The sequence below is a fragment of the Coregonus lavaretus genome (genome assembly GCF_964263955.1).
Source record: "Coregonus lavaretus genome assembly, chromosome: 1".
Lineage (NCBI taxonomy): Eukaryota > Metazoa > Chordata > Actinopteri > Salmoniformes > Salmonidae > Coregonus > Coregonus lavaretus.
The window spans coordinates 81,448,301-81,471,769 of record NC_139988.1 but is presented as its reverse complement, the minus strand read 5'-3'; the positions used below and the strand labels follow the sequence as shown (position 1 = coordinate 81,471,769).

Below are 23,469 nucleotides of genomic sequence, written 5' to 3'. Positions count from 1 at the left end.
CAGTCTCCAGACCTGAACCCAATAGAAAATCTTTGGAGGGAGCTGAAAGTCTGTATTGCCCAGCGACAGCCCCGAAACCTGAAGGATCTGGAGAAGGTCTGTATGGAGGAGTGGGCCAAAATCCCTGCTGCAATTTGTGCAAACCTGGTCAAGACCTACAGGAAACGTATGATCTCTGTATTTGCAAACAAAGGTTTCTGTACCAAATATTAAGTTCTGCTTTTCTGATGTATCAAATACTTATGTAATGCAATAAAATGCAAATTAATTACTTTAAAATCATACAATGTGATTTTCTGGATTTTTGTTTTAGATTCCGTCTCTCACAGTTGAAGTGTACCTATGATAAAAATTACAGACCTCTACATGCTTTGTAAGTAGGAAAACCTGCAAAATCGGCAGTGTATCAAATACTTGTTCTCCCCACTGTACGTACATACATACATACATACATACAAGTAATTATTAATGATAATGAACAAACAAGATAAATCAACAGAAAGGGGAGATGGAGTTTTGGATTACATTTGGAGCGGACGTCTCCACTGACTGACCACAGCCTATAAACTGTAGCTGAAGTAGGTAAAAGTTGCCCCTAACCAGTAATACAGGGTCAGATATAAATTTTAAACCACTACAGGGTCAGATATTAATTTTAAACCACTACAGGCATAGCCGCGGAGGTGGGGGCAAATGCAGAAAGAAAAAATATTGGCTGTGCTGAAGATTTCTATATCGGTACGCTAATACAGGACTAGTAAAGGCCCAGTGCACTACTTTTGTGAAAAAATGTAAACTAAATGTATTTGAGTGTTTAACAGCATTTGTAACTTGAGTCTGATAATTATATGTACAAAACAGTTAATCTGATAATACTTGTGACATATACAAATACTTGCTTGATATATTTGATCAAGAAAAATATTTAATTTGATGTGGATGTTTTGGGTCTTTGCCCATAACTTTGCAAATTTTTATGTCAATGTTTGAGGACATGATTTTGTTCTTTCTGGATCCCATTAGAATGACAATTGCAGAGAAAGGGACAGGGCAACAACTCTTACAATTCCAACTATTGAATCTTACTGTTCTTAATCATACAACTACCTTTTTTTTGGCAAAGCAGAGATGCTGCAACAACAAAGAAACGCCCACGCTACAGACGTCTATATCGGTCCGATAATACTAGTAAAAGCCCAGTGTACTACTTTTGTGAACAATTTGTATTTTTCAAAAAATTGATGTTTAATATTCACCCCCCAAAAAACAAATTCAGGGGGTGCTGCAGCACCCTCAGAACCCCTACTTCCTGTGGCTATATTTTCAGAGCTTACCCTTCACTGTCTAACACGTCCTTGATGCTGGCCTTGGTGATGACGGCGTCGTCACACTTGAACCACTGGTCCTTGTGCTGCCGGATGAACGTGGTGTAGTGACCGCTTTCCAGAGTACCCTGGTGGTTGACCACCGCAAACAGAGAATACCTGGGAGGGACAGAAAAAGAGATAAGAAGCGAGGCAGAAAATAGGTGAGAATTGGTTCAAGTCAAAGCAAAAGAGAACATAAGAGCCAATTCACTGTCATTATATTGTTCTTTATATGCAATCTAGTACCATTGTTAGAGGGACAGTGCACGTACTTATTGTCGTTGTTGAACACGTCTACTGAATGCTGGTACTGTCCGTTCATCCTACTCTCTTTACTGAAAGACACACAGACAACATGTCAGAAACGATGAACAAAGGTTGTCATACTAAGCCATCTTTAGACTTCACTCTAGGGATAGTTCACCAAAATGACAATCACATTTTGGTTTCCTTACCCTGTAAAGCAGTCTATGGACAAGGTGAGACGGCAATCCATGCTTTGGTTTAGTTTCCCTGGCACTGTTTCCACATGCTAACGCTAACAGTACCAGGGAAACTAAACCAAAGCATGGAATGCCATCTCACATTGTCCATAGACTGCTTACAGGGTAAGGAAACCAATGTGATTTTGTAATTTGGGTGAACGATCCCTTTAATATCACACATGTACATTACAATGAATCCTAAAGCACCCCTATGAAGTTGAGTTCGCTATGACATTAACACCTCACCCTGCCATGCACGGTTTCTAATGAGGCCCCTAACTGACTGCCTGGTGAGATACTAACCCTAGAGATTACATTCCCACCTCCACAACAATATAACGCATCTCTTTCATACATACCCACACATTCATTCAGTCAATTAATTAATGCAGTTCCTGGCATCGCTCTTTCTCTCTGGAGGAGAGCGATCTGAATCCATTTGAGTCCCCCTCAGCAGCAGGTGTTGTTTTGACATGCTGTGCATCAGGGGATATGCACAGGGAGTTCTGCGTTAGTGTGTGCGCGCGCGCACACACACACACACACACACACGTGTTTGGCTAATTAAGTTAACACACCAATTACATACACAGAAAATGGGCGTGGTTGGTCTGACAGCACATACACACACACACACACACACCTATTTAATTCTATGAGAGAGCAGGGCTGCATTTCAGTTGACTCAAGGGGCTTCCTTTCCTTGGGGCTTCCTTTCCTTGTCTCCTTCCTTCGTTAGCACTGATTTGAGAATTGCCACGTGAAAGCTACATAGCAAGGAGACCATCAGTGGGCTGACTTTCACTTGGTGACTTCACCTGGTGAAAATATGAGGAAGTGACTTCAGACTATTGAGATGCAGCCCTCATCTCTTCCACGGTGGGACTGGCTCATTGTTCAGACTGACCTGGAGGCCATGAAGGGAGTCATGTCCAGTTCTAAGGGGAAGGAGACGTACGTAGGGATCTTCCTCCGCAGCTTCGCCGAGTGTTCAAACCGCTGGGGAGAGGAGAGAAAGAGGAGAGCGAGAGAGAAAAATAAGATGAAGAAAGAGAGCGGGTAGAGCGATAAGTGGTAGGACATGAGTTTGAAGTGGAAAATGGAACTAAACCTGGAGCTCTCACTACCTTTTACACAAATACAGAGAAAACACACACACACACACACTCACTTTGAGGTGGAAACACGCCACAATGGGGAGCTTCTTCATGGTCAGCTGTTTGGTGGACTCCTGGTAACTATGGCAACCGCTACATTTGATCTTGGCGCTGCTCCCCAAGTGCTCTGGTCGGGTAAATCTGCGGAAGACGGGACCATGGTCAGAACACACTTGCGTGAGTGTGTGTGTGTGTGAAAGAGATTGGTGGTGTCCCCTTTGGATGTGGAGAGAGCTGGACAGCAGACTAGAGAGACAAACAGGAAGTGGAGAATCGTGATGAGGTACCGGAGTAGACAGTCAGAGTGGTGGCCCCTGATAGATGGAGAGAGGGATAGAGAAATAGAGGGAGAAATCGAGATAAAGGGATGAGATACCTGCGTAGACAGTCTGTGAGCGTGGTGGCCCCTGAGAGGTGGCTCTCTCCGTTGAGTGTGCTGCCGTCCCCCCCGGGGCTGAGGGGCCAGAAGGGTGTGGACGACCCCGGCAGGTCCAGACTGATATCCCAGAACGGGTCTATCGTCGTGGAAACACCACTACAGGACGAGAGGGGAGGAGTCTGAGGGAATGGCACTAACGTTTGGGCTTTGACAGACCTGAAGCCTATGGGACCATGTTATGACCCCACCATATAAGTAGTCACAACACTTTGACAATATTAGTTTGCATGCATCTATGTATGCATGTATTCAAAATGTTGCACAAATGTTTCTATATCAGTGTATCAAACTAATATAGTGTAATGCTCCATGTGTTCACCAGGTGGGGGTAGACCACTGTCCAGTAGGGGACTTGCTACAGCAGAGGGAGTGAAACAGTGGGTGGTGTGTGTCTGTTCAAATCAGTCCCACTCTCCCTGACTCACTGCAGAGGAGAGGGGGTCAGACCAGGACTGACAGTGAGTGATGTAAAACATGATGCACCAAGAGCACACACACACACTAAGTAAGGGTGAAGCATAAATGTAACATAGAAGAAAAAAAAACACTGACAAACAAGCACACACGAAGAGAGGAGCTTACTGGCAGACTTGACATGTCACGTCAGACTGCAGGCCTCCAGTGAAGATTTGGTCGATGATGCAGTTGCAGTTATTGGGGTTGTTAGCCTTCTTCCCGTTACCATCTCCTTGGTGAGCACAGGGACACAATTGAGAACTACCATATAAACCCTCCCGTCCCCCTTACCACATTATCAGATCCCCCTTACCACATTATCAGAGAGACGGAGTGAGAGAAAGGGGGATGGTGGAGGAGGACACATAGCCAATCTAACACAATCAGTGCTTATGTAATGAGTGACTGTGTCAATTAGTAGCCTCTCAGCTCATATCATCTCATCTCATTCAGGCTGTCAGTCAGTTAGCCTCATCTCTTCCAGGTAGTCAGTCAGTAGCCTCATCTCATCCAGGTAGTCAGTAGCCTCATCTCATTCAGGCTGTCAGTCAGTCAGTAGCCTCATCTCATTCAGGCTGTCAGTCAGTCAGTAGCCTCATCTCATTCAGGCTGTCAGTCAGTCAGTAGCCTCATCTCATCCAGGTAGTCAGTCAGTAGCCTCATCTCATCCAGGTAGTCAGTCAGTTAGTAGCCTCATCTCATTCAGGCTGTCAGTCAGTTAGTAATCTCATCTCATTCAGGCTGTCAGTCAGTTAGTAATCTCATCTCATTCAGGCTGTCAGTCAGTTAGTAGCCTCATCTCATTCAGGCTGTCAGTCAGTTAGTAATCTCATCTCATCCAGATAGTCAGTCAGTTAGTAGCCTCATCTCATCCAGGTAGTCAGTCAGTTAGTAATCTCATCTCATCCAGGTAGTCAGTCAGTTAGTAGCCTCATCTCATACAGGTAGTCAGTCAGTTAGTAGCCTCATCTCATCCAGGTAGTCAGTCAGTTAGTAATCTCATCTCATCCAGGTAGTCAGTCAGTTAGTAGCCTCATCTCATCTATGTAGTCAGTTAGTAGCCTCATCTCATCTAGGTAGTCAGTCAGTTAGTAGCCTCATCTCATCTAGGTAGTCAGTCAGTTAGTAATCTCATCTCATCCAGGATGTCAGTCAGTTAGTAATCTCATCTCATCCAGGCAGTCAGTCAGTTAGTAATCTCATCTCATTCAGGCTGTCAGTCAGTAATCTCATCTCATCCAGGTAGTCAGTCAGTTAGTAGCCTCATCTCATTCAGGCTGTCAGTCAGTTAGTAGCCTCATCTCATCTAGGTAGTCAGTCAGTTAGTAGCCTCATCTCATCTAGGTAGTCAGTCAGTTAGTAGCCTCATCTCATCCAGATAGTCAGTCAGTAGCCTCATCTAATCTAGGTAGTCAGTCAGTTAGTAGCCTCATCTCATCCAGGTAGTCAGTCAGTTAGTAATCTCATCTCATCCAGGTAGTCAGTCAGTTAGTAGCCTCATCTCATTCAGGCTGTCAGTCAGTTAGTAATCTCATCTCATTCAGGCTGTCAGTCAGGTAGTAGCCTCATCTCATCCAGGTAGTCAGTCAGTAGCCTCATCTCATCTAGGTAGTCAGTCAGTTAGTAATCTCATCTCATTCAGGCTGTCAGTTAGTTAGTAATCTCATCTCATTCAGGCTGTCAGTCAGTTAGTAATCTCATCTCATTCAGGCTGTCAGTCAGTTAGTAATCTAATCTCATTCAGGCTGTCAGTCAGTTAGTAATCTCATCTCATCCAGGTAGTCAGTCAGTTAGTAATCTCATCCAGGTAGTCAGTCAGTTCGTAGCCTCATCTCATGTAGGTAGTCAGTCAGTTAGTAGCCTCATCTCATCCAGGTAGTCAGTCAGTTCGTAGCCTCATCCAGGTAGTCAGTCAGTTCGTAGCCTCATCTCATCTAGGTAGTCAGTCAGTTAGTAGCCTCATCTCATCTAGGTAGTCAGTCAGTAGCCTCATCTCATCTAGGTAGTCAGTTAGTAGCCTCATCTCATCCAGGTAGTCAGTCAGTAGCCTCATCTCATTCAGGCTGTCAGTCAGTCAGTAGCCTCATCTCATTCAGGCTGTCAGTCAGTCAGTAGCCTCATCTCATCCAGGTAGTCAGTCAGTTAGTAGCCTCATCTCATTCAGGCTGTCAGTCAGTTAGTAATATCATCTCATTCAGGCTGTCAGTCAGTTAGTAATATCATCTCATTCAGGCTGTCAGTCAGTTAGTAGCCTCATCTCATTCAGGCTGTCAGTCAGTTAGTAGCCTCATCTCATCTAGGTAGTCAGTCAGTTAGTAGCCTCATCTCATCTAGGTAGTCAGTCAGTTAGCAGCCTCATCTCATCTAGGTAGTCAGTCATTTAGTAGCCTCATCTCATCTAGGTAGTCAGTCATTTAGTAGCCTCATCTCATCTAGGTAGTCAGTCAGTTAGTAATCTCATCTCATCCAGGTAGTCAGTCAGTTAGTAATCTCATCTCATCCAGGTAGTCAGTCAGTTAGTAGCCTCATCTCATTCAGGATGTCAGTCAGTTAGTAATCTCATCTCATCCAGGATGTCAGTCAGTTAGTAATCTCATCCAGGCTGTCAGTCAGTTAGTAATCTCATCTCATTCAGGCTGTCAGTCAGTAATCTCATCTCATCCAGGTAGTCAGTCAGTTAGTAGCCTCATCTCATTCAGGCTGTCAGTCAGTTAGTAGCCTCATCTCATCTAGGTAGTCAGTCAGTTAGTAGCCTCATCTCATCTAGGTAGTCAGTCAGTTAGTAGCCTCATCTCATCTAGGTAGTCAGTCATTTAGTAGCCTCATCTCATCTAGGTAGTCAGTCAGTTAGTAGCCTCATCTCATCCAGGTAGTCAGTCAGTAGCCTCATCTAATCTAGGTAGTCAGTCAGTTAGTAGCCTCATCTCATCCAGGTAGTCAGTCAGTTAGTAATCTCATCCAGGTAGTCAGTCAGTTAGTAGCCTCATCTCATTCAGGCTGTCAGTCAGTTAGTAGCCTCATCTCATTCAGACTGTCAGTCAGTTAGTAGCCTCATCTCATCTAGGTAGTCAGTCATTTAGTAGCCTCATCTCATCTAGGTAGTCAGTCAGTTAGTAGCCTCATCTCATCCAGGTAGTCAGTCAGTAGCCTCATCTAATCTAGGTAGTCAGTCAGTTAGTAATCTCATCTCATCCAGGTAGTCAGTCAGTTAGTAATCTCATCTCATCCAGGATGTCTGTCAGTTAGTAATCTCATCTCATCCAGGTAGTCAGTCAGTTAGTAATCTCATCCAGGCTGTCAGTCAGTTAGTAGCCTCATCTCATTCAGGCTGTCAGTCAGTTAGTAGCCTCATCTCATCCAGGTAGTCAGTCAGTAGCCTCATCTCATCTAGGTAGTCAGTCAGTTAGTAGCCTCATCTCATCTAGGTAGTCAGTCAGTTAGTAGCCTCATCTCATCTAGGTAGTCAGTCAGTTAGTAGCCTCATCTCATTCAGGATGTCAGTCAGTAAGTAATCTCATCTCATCCAGGATGTCTGTCAGTTAGTAATCTCATCTCATCCAGACTGTCAGTCAGTTAGTAATCTCATCTCATTCAGGCTGTCAGTCAGTAATCGCATCTCATCCAGGTAGTCAGTCAGTTAGTAGCCTCATCTCATTCAGGCTGTCAGTCAGTTAGTAGCCTCATCTCATCTAGGTAGTCAGTCAGTTAGTAGCCTCATCTCATCCAGGTAGTCAGTCAGTAGCCTCATCTAATCTAGGTAGTCAGTCAGTTAGTAGCCTCATCTCATCCAGGTAGTCAGTCAGTTAGTAATCTCATCCAGGTAGTCAGTCAGTTAGTAGCCTCATCTCATTCAGGCTGTCAGTCAGTTAGTAGCCTCATCTCATTCAGACTGTCAGTCAGTTAGTAGCCTCATCTCATCTAGGTAGTCAGTCATTTAGTAGCCTCATCTCATCTAGGTAGTCAGTCAGTTAGTAGCCTCATCTCATCCAGGTAGTCAGTCAGTAGCCTCATCTAATCTAGGTAGTCAGTCAGTTAGTAATCTCATCCAGGCTGTCAGTCAGTTAGTAGCCTCATCTCATTCAGGCTGTCAGTCAGGTAGTAGCCTCATCTCATCCAGGTAGTCAGTCTGTAGCCTCATCTCATCTAGGTAGTCAGTCAGTTAGTAATCTCATCTCATCCAGGTAGTCAGTCAGTTAGTAATCTCATCTCATCCAGGTAGTCAGTCAGTTAGTAATCTCATCCAGGTAGTCAGTCAGTTAGTAGCCTCATCTCATCCAGGTTGTCAGTCAGTTAGTAGCCTCATCTCATCCAGGTAGTCAGTCAGTTAGTAATCTCATCTCATCCAGGTAGTCAGTCAGTTAGTAGCCTCATCTCATTCAGGCTGTCAGTCAGTTAGTAATCTCATCTCATTCAGGCTGTCAGTCAGTTAGTAATCTAATCTCATTCAGGCTGTCAGTCAGTTAGTAATCTCATCTCATCCAGGTAGTCAGTCAGTTAGTAGCCTCATCTCATCCAGGTAGTCAGTCAGTTAGTAATCTCATCCAGGTAGTCAGTCAGTTCGTAGCCTCATCTCATCCAGGTAGTCAGTCAGTTAGTAGCCTCATCTCATTCAGGCTGTCAGTCAGTTAGTAATATCATCTCATTCAGGCTGTCAGTCAGTTAGTAATATCATCTCATTCAGGCTGTCAGTCAGTTAGTAGCCTCATCTCATTCAGGCTGTCAGTCAGTTAGTAGCCTCATCTCATCTAGGTAGTCAGTCAGTTAGTAGCCTCATCTCATCTAGGTAGTCAGTCAGTTAGCAGCCTCATCTCATCTAGGTAGTCAGTCATTTAGTAGCCTCATCTCATCTAGGTAGTCAGTCATTTAGTAGCCTCATCTCATCTAGGTAGTCAGTCAGTTAGTAATCTCATCTCATCCAGGTAGTCAGTCAGTTAGTAATCTCATCTCATCCAGGTAGTCAGTCAGTTAGTAGCCTCATCTCATTCAGGATGTCAGTCAGTTAGTAATCTCATCTCATCCAGGATGTCAGTCAGTTAGTAATCTCATCCAGGCTGTCAGTCAGTTAGTAATCTCATCTCATTCAGGCTGTCAGTCAGTAATCTCATCTCATCCAGGTAGTCAGTCAGTTAGTAGCCTCATCTCATTCAGGCTGTCAGTCAGTTAGTAGCCTCATCTCATCTAGGTAGTCAGTCAGTTAGTAGCCTCATCTCATCTAGGTAGTCAGTCAGTTAGTAGCCTCATCTCATCTAGGTAGTCAGTCATTTAGTAGCCTCATCTCATCTAGGTAGTCAGTCAGTTAGTAGCCTCATCTCATCCAGGTAGTCAGTCAGTAGCCTCATCTAATCTAGGTAGTCAGTCAGTTAGTAGCCTCATCTCATCCAGGTAGTCAGTCAGTTAGTAATCTCATCCAGGTAGTCAGTCAGTTAGTAGCCTCATCTCATTCAGGCTGTCAGTCAGTTAGTAGCCTCATCTCATTCAGACTGTCAGTCAGTTAGTAGCCTCATCTCATCTAGGTAGTCAGTCATTTAGTAGCCTCATCTCATCTAGGTAGTCAGTCAGTTAGTAGCCTCATCTCATCCAGGTAGTCAGTCAGTAGCCTCATCTAATCTAGGTAGTCAGTCAGTTAGTAATCTCATCTCATCCAGGTAGTCAGTCAGTTAGTAATCTCATCTCATTCAGGATGTCTGTCAGTTAGTAATCTCATCTCATCCAGGTAGTCAGTCAGTTAGTAATCTCATCCAGGCTGTCAGTCAGTTAGTAGCCTCATCTCATTCAGGCTGTCAGTCAGTTAGTAGCCTCATCTCATCCAGGTAGTCAGTCAGTTAGTAGCCTCATCTCATCTAGGTAGTCAGTCAGTTAGTAGCCTCATCTCATCTAGGTAGTCAGTCAGTTAGTAGCCTCATCTCATTCAGGATGTCAGTCAGTTAGTAATCTCATCTCATCCAGGATGTCTGTCAGTTAGTAATCTCATCTCATCCAGACTGTCAGTCAGTTAGTAATCTCATCTCATTCAGGCTGTCAGTCAGTAATCGCATCTCATCCAGGTAGTCAGTCAGTTAGTAGCCTCATCTCATTCAGGCTGTCAGTCAGTTAGTAGCCTCATCTCATCTAGGTAGTCAGTCAGTTAGTAGCCTCATCTCATCTAGGTAGTCAGTCAGTTAGTAGCCTCATCTCATCCAGGTAGTCAGTCAGTAGCCTCATCTAATCTAGGTAGTCAGTCAGTTAGTAGCCTCATCTCATCCAGGTAGTCAGTCAGTTAGTAATCTCATCCAGGTAGTCAGTCAGTTAGTAGCCTCATCTCATTCAGGCTGTCAGTCAGTTAGTAGCCTCATCTCATTCAGACTGTCAGTCAGTTAGTAGCCTCATCTCATCTAGGTAGTCAGTCATATAGTAGCCTCATCTCATCTAGGTAGTCAGTCAGTTAGTAGCCTCATCTCATCCAGGTAGTCAGTCAGTAGCCTCATCTAATCTAGGTAGTCAGTCAGTTAGTAATCTCATCCAGGCTGTCAGTCAGTTAGTAGCCTCATCTCATTCAGGCTGTCAGTCAGGTAGTAGCCTCATCTCATCCAGGTAGTCAGTCTGTAGCCTCATCTCATCTAGGTAGTCAGTCAGTTAGTAATCTCATCTCATCCAGGTAGTCAGTCAGTTAGTAATCTCATCTCATCCAGGTAGTCAGTCAGTTAGTAATCTCATCCAGGTAGTCAGTCAGTTAGTAGCCTCATCTCATCCAGGTTGTCAGTCAGTTAGTAGCCTCATCTCATCCAGGTAGTCAGTCAGTTAGTAATCTCATCTCATCCAGGTAGTCAGTCAGTTAGTAGCCTCATCTCATTCAGGCTGTCAGTCAGTTAGTAATCTCATCTCATTCAGGCTGTCAGTCAGTTAGTAATCTAATCTCATTCAGGCTGTCAGTCAGTTAGTAATCTCATCTCATCCAGGTAGTCAGTCAGTTAGTAGCCTCATCTCATCCAGGTAGTCAGTCAGTTAGTAATCTCATCCAGGTAGTCAGTCAGTTCGTAGCCTCATCTCATCTAGGTAGTCAGTCAGTTAGTAGCCTCATCTCAACCAGGTAGTCAGTCAGTTCGTAGCCTCATCTCATCTAGGTAGTCAGTCAGTTAGTAGCCTCATCTCATCTAGGTAGTCAGTCAGTAGCCTCATCTCATCTAGGTAGTCAGTCAGTAGCCTCATCTCATCTAGGTAGTCAGTCAGTTAGTAATCTCATCTCATCCAGGTAGTCAGTCAGTAGCCTCATCTCATTCAGGCTGTCAGTCAGTCAGTAGCCTCATCTCATTCAGGCTGTCAGTCAGTCAGTAGCCTCATCTCATTCAGGCTGTCAGTCAGTCAGTAGCCTCATCTCATTCAGGCTGTCAGTCAGTCAGTAGCATCATCTCATTCAGGCAGTCAGTCAGTTAGTAGCCTCATCTCATTCAGGCTGTCAGTCAGTTAGTAGCCTCATCTCATTCAGGCTGTCAATCAGTTAGTAATCTCATCTCATCCAGGTAGTCAGTCAGTAGCCTCATCTCATCTAGGTAGTCAGTCAGTTAGTAATCTCATCTCATCCATGTAGTCAGTCAGTTAGTAATCTCATCCAGGTAGTCAGTCAGTTAGCAATCTCATCTCATCCAGGTAGTCAGTCAGTTAGTAGCTTCATCTCATCCAGGTAGTCAGTCAGTTAGTAGCCTCATCTCATCCAGGTAGTCAGTCAGTTAGTAATCTCATCTCATTCAGGCTGTCAGTCAGTTAGTAATCTCATCTCATCCAGGTAGTCAGTCAGTTAGTAGCCTCATCTCATCCAGGTAGTCAGTCAGTTAGTAGCCTCATCTCATCCAGGTAGTCAGTCAGTCAGTAGCCTCATCTCATCCACGTAGTCAGTCAGTCAGTAGCCTCATCTCATCCAGGTAGTCAGTCAGTTAGTAGCCTCATCTCATCCAGGTAGTCAGTCAGTCAGTAGCCTCATCTCATCCAGGTAGTCAGTCAGTCAGTAGCCTCATCTCATCTAGGTAGTCAGTCAGTTAGTAATCTCATCTCATCCAGGTAGTCAGTCAGTCAGTAGCCTCATCTCATCCAGGCAGTTAGTTAGCAGACCAGCACAGCCATGTCCCCTCATTCTCCTCCTCTGTAGTTCAGTCTCACCCCCTCTCTTACATTCCTGCTTTTCCTCCCACCCTTTGACTGCGGCTTAAGTAGAGTGTGGGTGCCATTTGAGTAGAGGAGTCTACTTTCTACAATCTGTGTGTGTGTGTGTGTGTGTGTGTGTGTGTGTGTGTAAGTGTCTCTGCCCCTGTATATATAGAGCATTCAGAAAAAACAGATATACCTTATTTACTTAAGTATTCAGACCCTTTGCTGTGAGAGTCGAACTTGAGCTCAGGTGCATCCTGTTTCCATTGATCGTCCTTGAGATGTTTCTACAACTTGATTGGAGTCCACCTGTGGTAAATTCAATTTATTTGGAAAGGCACACACCTGTCTATATAAAAAGGTCCCACAGTTGACAGTGCATGTCAGAGCAAAAACCAAGCCATTAGGTCAAAGGAATTGTCCGTAGAGCTCCGAGACAGGATTTGGTCGAAGCACAGATCTGGGGAATGGTACAAAAACATTTCTGCAGCATTGAAGGTCCCCAAGAACACAGTGGCCTCCATCATTCTTAAATGGAAGAAGTTTGGAACCACCAAGACCAAGAACCCGATGGTCACTGACAGAGCTCCAGAGTTTCTCTGTGGAGATGGAAGAACATCCATCTCTGTAGCACTCCACCAATCAGGCCTTTATGGTAGAGCGGCCAGACGGAAGCCACTCCTCAATAAAAGGCACATGACAGCCCGCTTGGAGTTTGCCAAAAGGCACCTAAAGGACTCTCAGACCATGAGAAACAAGATTCTCTGGTCTGATGAAACCAACATTGAACTCTTTGGACTGAATGTCAAGCGTCACATCTGGAGGAAACCTGGCACCATCCCTACGGTGAAGCATGGTGGTGGCAGCAACATGCTGTGGGGATGTTTTTCAGCGGCAGGTACTGGGAGACTAGTCAGGATCCAGGGAAAGATGAACGGAGCAAAGTACAGAGAGATCCTTGATGAAAACCTGCACCTGGGCACTCAGGACATCAGACTGGGGGCGAACGTTCACTTTCCAACAGGACAACGACCCTAAGCACACAGCCAAGACAACGCAGGAGTGGCTTCGGGACAAGTCTCTGAATGTCCTTGAGTGGCCCAGCCAGAGCCCGAACCCAATCGAACATCTCTGGAGAGACCTGAAAATAGCTGTGCAGCGACGCTCCCCATCCAACCTGACAGAGCTTGAGAGGATCTGCAGAGAAGAATGAGAGAAACTCCCCAAATACAGGTGTGCCAAGCTTGTAGCGTCATACCCAAGAAGACTTGAGGCTATAATCGCTGCCAAAGGTGCTTCAACAAAGTACTGAGTAAAGGGTCTGATTACTAATGTAACATTTCCGTTTTTTTATTTCTAAGAAATTAGCTTTGTCATTATGGGGTATTGTGTGTAGATTGCTGAGAAAAAATACAATTTAATAATAATAAGGCTGTAAATGTAACTAAATGTGGGAAAAGTCAAGGGGTCCGAATACTTTCCGAATGCACTGTATACACAAGGTAGGTCTAAGGCTTATAATGTAGTGTGTGTGTGTGTGTGTGTGTGTGTGTGTCCCTGTCCCTGTACTATGATGCAGACCTTTGCAGTGGCGGTGCAGCACATCCAGGGCAGCGATGAGGAACTCGTGGGCATCCTGCTGCTCGTAGCCTGCTAGGTGGCGCGCGTGAGTCCACACCAGGTGCAGCAGCCGGAAGGGAATGTGGGGCGAACGGTGGCCCGAGTAGAACTGACAGAGAGAGAGGAGGAAAAGAGCAGGGAAGAAAGGGGAAACGTTAGGAGGAGAGGCAGAGTATGTGGAAAAGAGGGACAGATAAAAATGGGACAAATAGATGGGGGATGAAGAGAGGGAAAGAAAGTAAGGGAAAACAAGGAGAGAGAAAAGGTTGGAGATGAAACAGGCACTTAAACCATACTACGTACTAAGTACGTCCACAATCATGGTTTTAGAGGGAGAGAAGAAGAGAGAGAGTGTAGTTGGGCTGAGACGGATGAACGATTTAGAAGAGGTTAGACAGCTGTAGAGGTGGGCTGAGAGAGAAAGAGGTAGGAGAACGTGTGAGACTGAAAGAGAGATATATTTTTAACCCCTTACCTCCTGAAAGAGCTGTGACATCTCACACACCAGACAGGAGTTGGACTGCATCTCACACTTGTGTCTGTCGGACAGGAAGAAGTCCCGCAGCAGGGGTGTGTGGGTGAGGGCCTGGACGATGCAGTTCATAAAACACGTGTTGCCCAGGTTGATCAGACCTCGGAGACCTGAGGGAGACAGAGACAGAGAGACAGAGAGACAGAGAGAGAGAGAGAGAGAGAGAGAGAGACAGCGAGAGAGACAGTGAGAGAGAGAGAGACACTTAGAAACAGAGAGAAAACCCATCTTGAATATAATTTCCAGTGCCTAAACCACCACAGTAAATGAGAACCAGTGTAGGCCACACTATCACAGATGGCCACAGTGGTCCCTAGAGGAAGGTTGGAGTGAACACAGCAGCCCCACACTGGCAGGAGGACAACAGGGTAAGAGACCCACAGAGATGATGGGAGACCCTGACAGGTGAGATCAGGCACACGCGCCACACACATTGGCCCTGACCAGCTGCTCACGCTAGAAGTTTAGTTACAAGAAAAAGAGGGACGGAGGGAAAAGGAGGGGGGCTGGAGAGGAGGGTTGAGACAAGAGCGAGGAGTTCGCTGCCTTCCGGACACAAACCCCATTCTCTGTGTGTGTCACCTACGGGGGCAAGAGGGCATCATGACAAAAAATAAAAATTCACATTTTATATTTCTCACCGAGAGAGAGAGAGAGACACAGATAGAGAGAGAACACAGAGAGAACGCGAGTGGTTAGCAGCTAGCAGTAGGCTGCAGCGATGCTGTTTAACACCATTCATTCTCCATCTCTGAGCTGTTCCCTAGCTGTGTGGAGGAGGGGTGAGAAAGAGAGGGGTGAGAAAGGAAGGTCATTTTCCCCACTTCATAAACCCCTGATCGATAACATACTACTGAATATTTGTCTCTCTCTTGCACAGACACACGCTAAAATGCCATGCTCTGAAGCCTGGACATGCTCCAAACCCGTTGTTCCTGACCACCTGCTCACGTTACAACCCTGTGAGTTTAGTTAAAAGAAAAGAGGGAAGAGGAGAGACAAGCAGATCCTGTCAGAGAGCGGAGGCTTCTGCCTTCTGGACATGAATACATTCCCCATCATGCACCATTCTCTGTGTGTCACATAGGCTTCAATCAGGTTCAATGTACTTTGACTCAGCCACACACAGGCAGCTTGACAAAAAGACATTTAGAGTTGGGCTTTTTCATCTCTTCCAACCTCATTACATTTAGCATAGAGAGAGGAGAGGAGAGCAGAGGGACAGCGAGCGGTTAGCAGTAGCCTGCAGCGATGCTGTTTAACACCATTCATTCTCCATCTCAGTCTGAGCAGAGCTGCTCCCTAGCTGTGTGGAGGAGGGGTGTGAATGAGAGGGCGATGGAAAAAAAAAGAGGAGAGGATAGGTTGGTCTTATTTCCCCACTGGAAAGCACTAAAATAAAACTCAGACCCCCCCCCCCCCCCAGGAGAGACTGGGGGTTCTATCCACCCACGTGCTCCATACACCCACAGTCTGCACTGCAGCTGCGGTCATCACACTGAACCTCATAGGGAATGACCTACACCCATGTAGAGAAATGCAGACCAGGGTTGCGTTAGTCTGCCTCCTTCCTCTAACCCTTCTGTGTTTGCAGGTCTGGTGTGTTCAATATGGCAATGGCTCCACCAAACATTATAACTTCCTTCTGCTATATCGCTTATCCCATCATTGGGTTTCTTCAGATTTGGAAACACAGAAAGGGGAGAGCCTAGGGTAAGGAGCTAGGATAAGGGACCAGGGTAAGGAGCTAGGATAAGGTACCAGGGTAAGGAGCTAGGATAAGGGACCAGGGTAAGGAGCTAGGATAAGGTACCAGGGTAAGGAGCTAGGATAAGGGACCAGGGTAAGGAGCTAGGATAAGGTACCAGGGTAAGGAGCTAGGATAAGGAACCAGGATAAGGAGCTAGGATAAGGGACCAGGGTAAGGAGCTAGGATAAGGGACCAGGGTAAGGGACCAGGATAAGGAGCTAGGATAAGGGACCAGGATAAGGAGCTAGGATAAGGGACCAGGATAAGGAGCTAGGATAAGGTACCAGGATAAGGGACCAGGGTAAGGAGCTAGGATAAGGGACCAGGGTAAGGGACCAGGATAAGGAGCTAGGATAAGGGACCAGGGTAAGGAGCTAGGATAAGGGACCAGGGTAAGGAGCTAGGATAAGGGACCAGGGTAAGGAGCTAGGATAAGGGACCAGGGTAAGAGACTACGGTTTGTTTTTCCGACCAGGCACAAGACAACTCTTGCTGTAGCCAGCCTGTGCAGCGCTGGAGGTGCCCTCACCGATGGTGCAGTTTGACGTTATTCTCCGGCGCTTTGGATTGTGCCGCAGCAGCTCCAGCTCTCGCTTGGTGGGCTCCCACGTCGAATACTTCTCCCCTACACCTGACACACACACAAACGACAGGAATTAAAACATTTTTTTTTTTTAACGAGTGCAGAGCGGAGAGAGTGGATGTGGGGACTTATATTTAACAAGCCAGGTAGCTGAACCATAAGCCAAAGCGGAAGGGAATACAAAATATGGAAACATACATGGCCCAAGGCAGTGGAATCTTTTAGGGAATATGGGTGTTTTTTAACACAACGAGAGGTGCCTTAATGAACTACACTGTGGATCCCTAAAGCTGCACCTATAGCTGAGGTGTCAGTGTGCTATGTTGCAAGCCAGAGGGCCCTACTGAGGGATTGAATAAGGGAAAGAACCTACCTTGCAACTTCCACACTTTCCTTTGTTCCTCTTTGGCAATCTGTTCCATGTCTTTGTCATATATGTAGTCTTGGCACACAAAGCAGTATATCCCGCCGTACAATAGATCTATAGCTGGAAGAGAAAAAGAGAGAGAGAGGAAGAAATTAGAGATGGGAGGAGGAAGGAAGGAATAAGCTCAAGGCTATGTTGGAACATTCAACAAATTTGTAGCCCTCAAGGTAGTTGTTGAGAAAGGTGGGTATGCAGCTAGCTAGTCCTCTTCTTGTCCTCCTGAACACGTTCTATACCTCTGCAAGGACAGCTTACGTGCTGACATCTTTACTTTTCTACTAACACCCCTAGCACAGTCGAAAAAGACAGTGAGAGAAATGGGAGTCCAGTCGACGACCATGCATGCAGGTACCCCCACAGACAGAGGGAGAGATCCAGACAGTAAACAGGTGAAAGCTCCACCTCTCTATCCACCATTTCCTCCTCACCTTTTCAGCGACCGCAGCGCCAGTAGCTGTTGGCAGTTCCCATGACAACCTGCCTATTCAATTGTCTGCTTGAAGCAGACGTTATGAGCATCAGGTGTATGTCGAGAGAGCAAGGGGCATGCAGGGGGTGTGTGTGTGTGTGTGTGTGTGTGTGTGTGTGTGTGTGTGTGTGTGTGTAAATGGTCGCCCGAATGATTAATTACAGTATTCATGTGGATTAGATACGATATGGTGTTGACTGGTGTGACTGAATGTATTGAAATGTCAGGCTGGGCCCTGCAGGTACAGGTGGGTCAGTACCAAGCTGTAGCTGATAGCAAATACAAGAACATCTAGTCTGCCTGTAGACTCAATGCACACCAAAAAAAAAAAAAAAACTGTTCGTTTTACAGATGCAATATGCCTTGGATATTGTAGTGAAAAGAGAACTTCCCTGTAGATTGTCACATCAACGAGGGAGGCGACTCCCTAATCGATCACAGAAACAGGACAGAGAGAGCGAAACACTAGCCTTAGGCCCCAGATTGAATGACAGCCACGCTGTTAAAATGGCACAATAAGAACAGGAGAGAGAACAAACAGAGTTGCGTAACAAGGTGAGACCAGACTTATTGCTGGAAAGGAGCCTAAAACTAAAATAAACCCACGGACCTTCAGGTAACCATGGGAACCCAGAAGAGGGAAGGAGAGAAAGAGAAGACAAACATAACATGAGCTAAAATAGAAGAACAGACCAAATATCTGAAAGGAAGAAAAAAAATGAAAATGAAAGGAAAACGGAGTGTATGATCCAGAAGAGAAGGAATATCTTTAATTTAATTCTGTAGCGTTTATGAAGAGGTGTTAATTACCCTGCACACTAGTCTAGTGAGATCTGTCCTTTTCTTCTGCTGCTGCTGTAGAGTAAATCTATCTGCACGCTGGCACATTTGTATTCAGTAGCTAAACTAATTAACACCCTAATTACTCTCCAGAGGGGCTGGGAGGGAGCGCGCACACACGGGCCTGGGCTACGAGATAACACTGAACTGACTGTGTTGCCAAGCACATGGGAAGCCTGCACTGCCGCATCACTAACACTAGCCTAGATCATCCCCCTAACAAGCATTACTACATCTAAACACGACACAATAACTTTTAGTCCATTATTCCCTATATTGGGAAGAGAAAAGCTATACACACACACACACACTCAGTGGACAGTTTACTAGGTACACCACCCCATTCACAGAAAGGGATCGCTCCTACAGACAGTTAGTCACGTGGCTGTGGCTTGCTATATAAAGCAGGCAGACAGGCGTCGAGGAATTCAGTTACTGTTCGATTGAACATTAGAATGGGCAAAACGAGTGACCTAAGCGACTGAGCGCCGTATGCTCGTCGGTGCCAGCCACGCCGGATCCAGTATCTCAGAAACTGGCTGCCCTCCTGGGCTTTTCATGCACAACAGTGTATAGGGTTTACAGAGACTGGTGCAACAAACAAAAAACATCCAGTCAGCGGCAGTCCAGTGGGTGAAAACTGCTTGTTGATGAGAGAGGTCGAAGGAGAACGGCAAGAATCGTGCACGCTAACAGGCGGGTCACAAACAGACAAATGACGGTACAGGACAACAGTGGTGTGCAGAACAGCATCTCGGAATGCACAACCTGTCGATCCTTGTCACGGATGGGCTATTGCAACAGACTACCACACCGGGTTCCACTCCTATCAGCTAAAAACAAGAAGAAGAGTCTCCATTGGGCACGCGATCACCAATACTGGACAATTCAGGAGTGGAAAAACATTGCCATCAGCATGACGCACCAGGCAGAGTCAGAATTTGGCGTAAGCAGTACGAGTCCATGGACCCATCCTACCTGGTGTCAACAGTACAGGCTGGTGGCGGTGGTGTACCGCCGTCCAATCTGCAGAAACTGCGTGATGCAATCGCGTCAGCATGGACCAACATCCCTGTGGAACGTTTCCGACTTGTAAAATCCATGCGCCGAAGAATTCAGGCTGTTCTGGAGGCAAAAGGTCGATCCGAGCCAGCACTAGATAAGTGTACCTAATAAACTGTCCGGCGAGTGTATATCCTATCCTAGCTCCGAGCCGGAGGCCCATTACTTAGTGTTGCAGTGCAGTCGCCCCCACATTATTGATAAAAGGACGAGGCCAAGGCTAATGCACTGACCTACTCAGGCACTTTGGTGCAACAAAGCTGCAGCAACCAACTCATTGGTGCCTAGTGTCTAGGTGTGACCAAATTCACAGGTGACGTTCAATAGCCCCTGGGGAATAGTCCTGGAGTGTTGCATTGTGTTGTGATTATGTTCCATAATGAGTTGGTGATTTGCCGGCAACAGCGGTAACAACAACCAAACAAAGTGTGTTGACACATTCAGCATGACATGGGGTCTCTGGGTGATCATTTGAGGTTTTGCCGCAAATAAAAAAGCAGTGGTGTCTCTCGTCTTCATGATTTCCCTTGAGGAGAACAAAAGGGTACAGTGTGTTTATTTACAGTCTGCTTTATGAAGCAGGCTGGGTGCTCTATTACCCTCCTCCACAACAGTACAATTAGCTACTTGTGTGAGTAGAGGAGGCGGAGGGGCGGCCGAGGCCTACCTCATTAAGCGGAGGGAATAATTAGGAGTCTTTGATGTTTCAGGGGGAGGTAGGTGGGAGACCTGGCAGTGGGCGTGAGTGTTGTGGTGGTGCTGATGGTGATGGACAGTTCTGATGTGTTGAATATGAATGAGTTAGGAGACTGAGGCAGTGGAGCAGAGCAGATGTTCTATGGCCTCTCCTCTCTGTGAGGGCAGGGCTGAGACGGTGGGACTCTGTGGGCTGTGGGCTATGGAGGAGGAGCTACACTACAGCCCCGCCCAAGATAGGACGGTGAGCTCTTTGCTGTGATGTTCTCATAAGCAGGGTTGTGTCGGTTGTCGTGCTTGTGTGCATCTTACCTAGATTGTGTCGTTTGTTTTTGGCGTGCTCGTGGATGTGTTTCTTGGTGAAGCAGCCAAAGAAGACACAGGACAGGCAGGAGTGGAGCCGGTTCAGGTGGGTGCCGCACATGTGACAGATACACGACTTGGCCTGCAGGGGGCGAGAGAGGGCCACAGATTTAGGATTACTGACAGATAAACCAAAAATATCATTATCAATAAACTCATGAAGACGCTGGTAAGTCAATTAGACTGGATTCACCCAGTTTATAGTGAATATGGGCAGCCATGTTGGAGCCTAACGGAGACAAAGGCTGCAACGAAATGAGGAGCAAATGGACATTGGTGAAAAGATTGTAACGAACATAGACAAACAGGCTAGGTTGCACACCTGGCATCTCTGAGACACAAAAGGGATGGAGGGCTAATGATGAAACACCATATCCCTTTGTCATCGAGCGAGAGAACGCCAGTGTGCCATTTTCAGCTGACGTTTTTAGTTTCACTGTCCTTGCCTCATCTCTGCACCTTTGGCAGTGTGGAGAAGATTGAGAACAGGGTTGCCAGATCAGCAGCTCCCACACCTGCCAAATCTCCCTTTTCCCATACCAATGGCACCATCAGTCTGGAGATCACAAGTCCACTAAACACAAGAGTACCCATGCGCGGTGGATTCAATACAGTGCCCCCTGTCAGTCAGCCAGGGTTGATACACGTCATTGCCTAGAACCTGCTCTTGAAATAGACCTAGATCAGTGGTCACCAAACCTTTCTGAGCCGAGATCACTTAGAGTCAAAATGCAGGCCTAGCTCTACCGCTCAGATAAAATGTTTTAACATGACTTAAAAAAAGTAAGCCTATGCAACAACCTATTTAAAGCAGTTCTGGAGAAATGAGGTTTGTGCAGTAGGCTATAGGCCCAATACATTATCACTGTCTGTTGGCTATGCTTGAATTGCCCTGCCAATGTTGTTCTTATCAAACCATATCAAAATTATATATTTCAAAACATTAGGTATATGATCACACTGGTAATAGATCATCATTTATTGTATTACTTGTGACGCACAGCTAAATGAGCATAAAACTGAAATAGTTTGCTTTCTTTATTTTACTGGACTGATGGTGTCTGCATCTGATGGTCCGCCTCTCAAAGTTGGACCGCCCTTCAGCTCTCCCCCTCTGCGAATGCTCGGTACACAGTGACATATTTCATTACGCCGTACACCATCTTCACGGAGGCTTGCCCCGCTACTGAACAGATAAATGTAGCAAATATATTTATATTCACTAAACCAAGATAGTTCATCTGTGTCGTTTACAGTAGCAGCAAATGAAGCAGAATTAGCAAGGTGGTGGACGAAGCCAAGCACAAGCTAGCGAGATCCTATTGGCGCGTTGTAGCATGTATTTGCATATTTTCTCTGTGAAGTGCAAACTCAATTCAACCTTGCACTCCTAAACACAAAGCGTTAAATCTATGAAACTTAGCGCACTGTGTTCGTAACAAATTCTACACTGAACAAAAATAAAAAACGCAACATGCAACAATTTCAAAGACTTTACCGAGTTACAGTTCATAGAAGGAAATCAGTAAATTAAAATAAATTAATCAGGCCCTAATCTATGGTCTTCGCATGACTGGGAACACAGATATGCGTCTGTTGGTCACAGATACCTTAAAAAAAATAATTTAAGAGTAGGTTGTGGATCAGAAAACCAGTCAGTATCTGGTGTGACCACCATTTGCCTCATGCAGCACGACACATCTCCTTCGCATTGAGTTGATCAGGCTGTTGATTATGGCCTGTAAAATGTTGTCCCACTCTTCAATGGCTGTGTGAAGTTGCTGGATATTGGCGGGAACTGGAACACGCTGTCGTACACATTGATCCAGAGTTCCCAAACATGCTCAATGGTTGAAATGTCTGGTGAGTATGCAGGCCATGGAAAAACTGGAACATTGTCAGCTTCCAGGAATTGTGTACATATCCTTGCGACATGGGGCCATGCATTATCATGCTGAAACGAGGTGATGGCGGCGGATGAATGGCATGACAATGGGCCTCAGGATCGATAAAATGCAATTGTGTTTGTTGTCCGTAGCTTATGCCTTCCCATAACATAACCCCACCGCCACCATGGGGCACTCTGTTCACAACATAGACATCAGAAAACCGCTCGCCCACACAATGCCATACGTCTGCCATCTGCCCGGTACAGATGAAACTGGGATTCATCCGTGAAGACCACTCTTCTCCAGTGTGCCAGTGGCCATTGAAGGTGATAATTTGCCCACTGAAGTCGGTTACGACGCCTAACTGCAGTCAGGTCAAGACCCTGGTGAGGACGACGAGTACGCAGATGAGCTTCCCTGAGGCGGTTTCTGACAGTTTGTGCAGAAATTCTTTCATCAGTTGTCCGGGTGGCTCATCTCAGACCATCCCACAGGTGAAGAAGCAGGATGTAAAGGCTCTGGGCTGGCGTGGTTACACGTTGTCTGCGGTTGTGAGGCCGGTTGGATGTACTGCCAAATTCCCTAAAAACAATGTTGGAGGCGGCTTATGGTAGAGAAATGAACATTCTATTCTCCGGCAACAGCTCTGGTGGGCATTACTGCAGTCAGCATGCCAATTGCACACTCCCTCAAAATTTGAGACATCTGTGGCATTGTGTTCTGTGACAAAACTGCACATTTTAGAGTGGCCTTTTATTATCCCCAGCACAAGGTGCACCTGTCTAACGATCATTCTGTTTAATCAGCTTCTTGATATTCCACACCTGTAAGGTGGATGGATTATCTTGGCAAAGGAGAAATGATCACTAACAGGGATGTAAACAAATTTGTGCACAAAATTTGAGAGAAATAAGCTTTTTGTGCGCATGACATTTCTGGGATTTTTCATTTCAGCTCATGAAAAAACGAGACCAACACTTTACATGTTGTGTTTATACATATTTTTTCAGTATAGTTTTGGGAACAGGAAAATGTATTGAGATCAGATGTTTCATCAATGACAAAATGAGCAGAATGTCAGCCCAGTTTCACCTCGTTCCATCTTCTCCCACTACTGGACTTCCTCCCACTACCATATTTGAGGGTGAGAAAACTTTCTAAACTGATGCTTCAACTTCATAGCCCATGTGATGTGTCTGGGTTTCCCCCAGACACG

At 45.8% G+C, this 23,469-nt stretch overlaps 1 protein-coding gene across 2 annotated transcripts in view; it reads right to left on the bottom strand.

Annotated features, from left to right (window-relative positions):
- The window catches only part of usp22 (ubiquitin specific peptidase 22), a 44,273-nt gene that overhangs the window by 4,210 nt on the left and 16,594 nt on the right, over positions 1-23,469 (bottom strand). Inside the window, exons 2-12 of one of the 2 annotated variants that reach the window (XM_084160796.1) lie at positions 20,314-20,446; positions 16,881-16,994; positions 16,454-16,555; positions 14,118-14,284; positions 13,604-13,751; positions 4,031-4,133; positions 3,386-3,544; positions 3,024-3,150; positions 2,760-2,851; positions 1,640-1,702; positions 1,335-1,484 (exon numbers count right to left, since the gene is read on the bottom strand). In XM_084160796.1, coding sequence (XP_084016922.1) covers positions 1,335-1,484; positions 1,640-1,702; positions 2,760-2,851; positions 3,024-3,150; positions 3,386-3,544; positions 4,031-4,133; positions 13,604-13,751; positions 14,118-14,284; positions 16,454-16,555; positions 16,881-16,994; positions 20,314-20,446 — 1,358 coding nt within the window. Of the gene's footprint in view, positions 1-1,334; positions 1,485-1,639; positions 1,703-2,759; positions 2,852-3,023; positions 3,151-3,385; positions 3,545-4,030; positions 4,137-13,603; positions 13,752-14,117; positions 14,285-16,453; positions 16,556-16,880; positions 16,995-20,313; positions 20,447-23,469 lie in introns of both variants that reach the window. The other variant, XM_084160795.1, reaches the window with a different exon arrangement.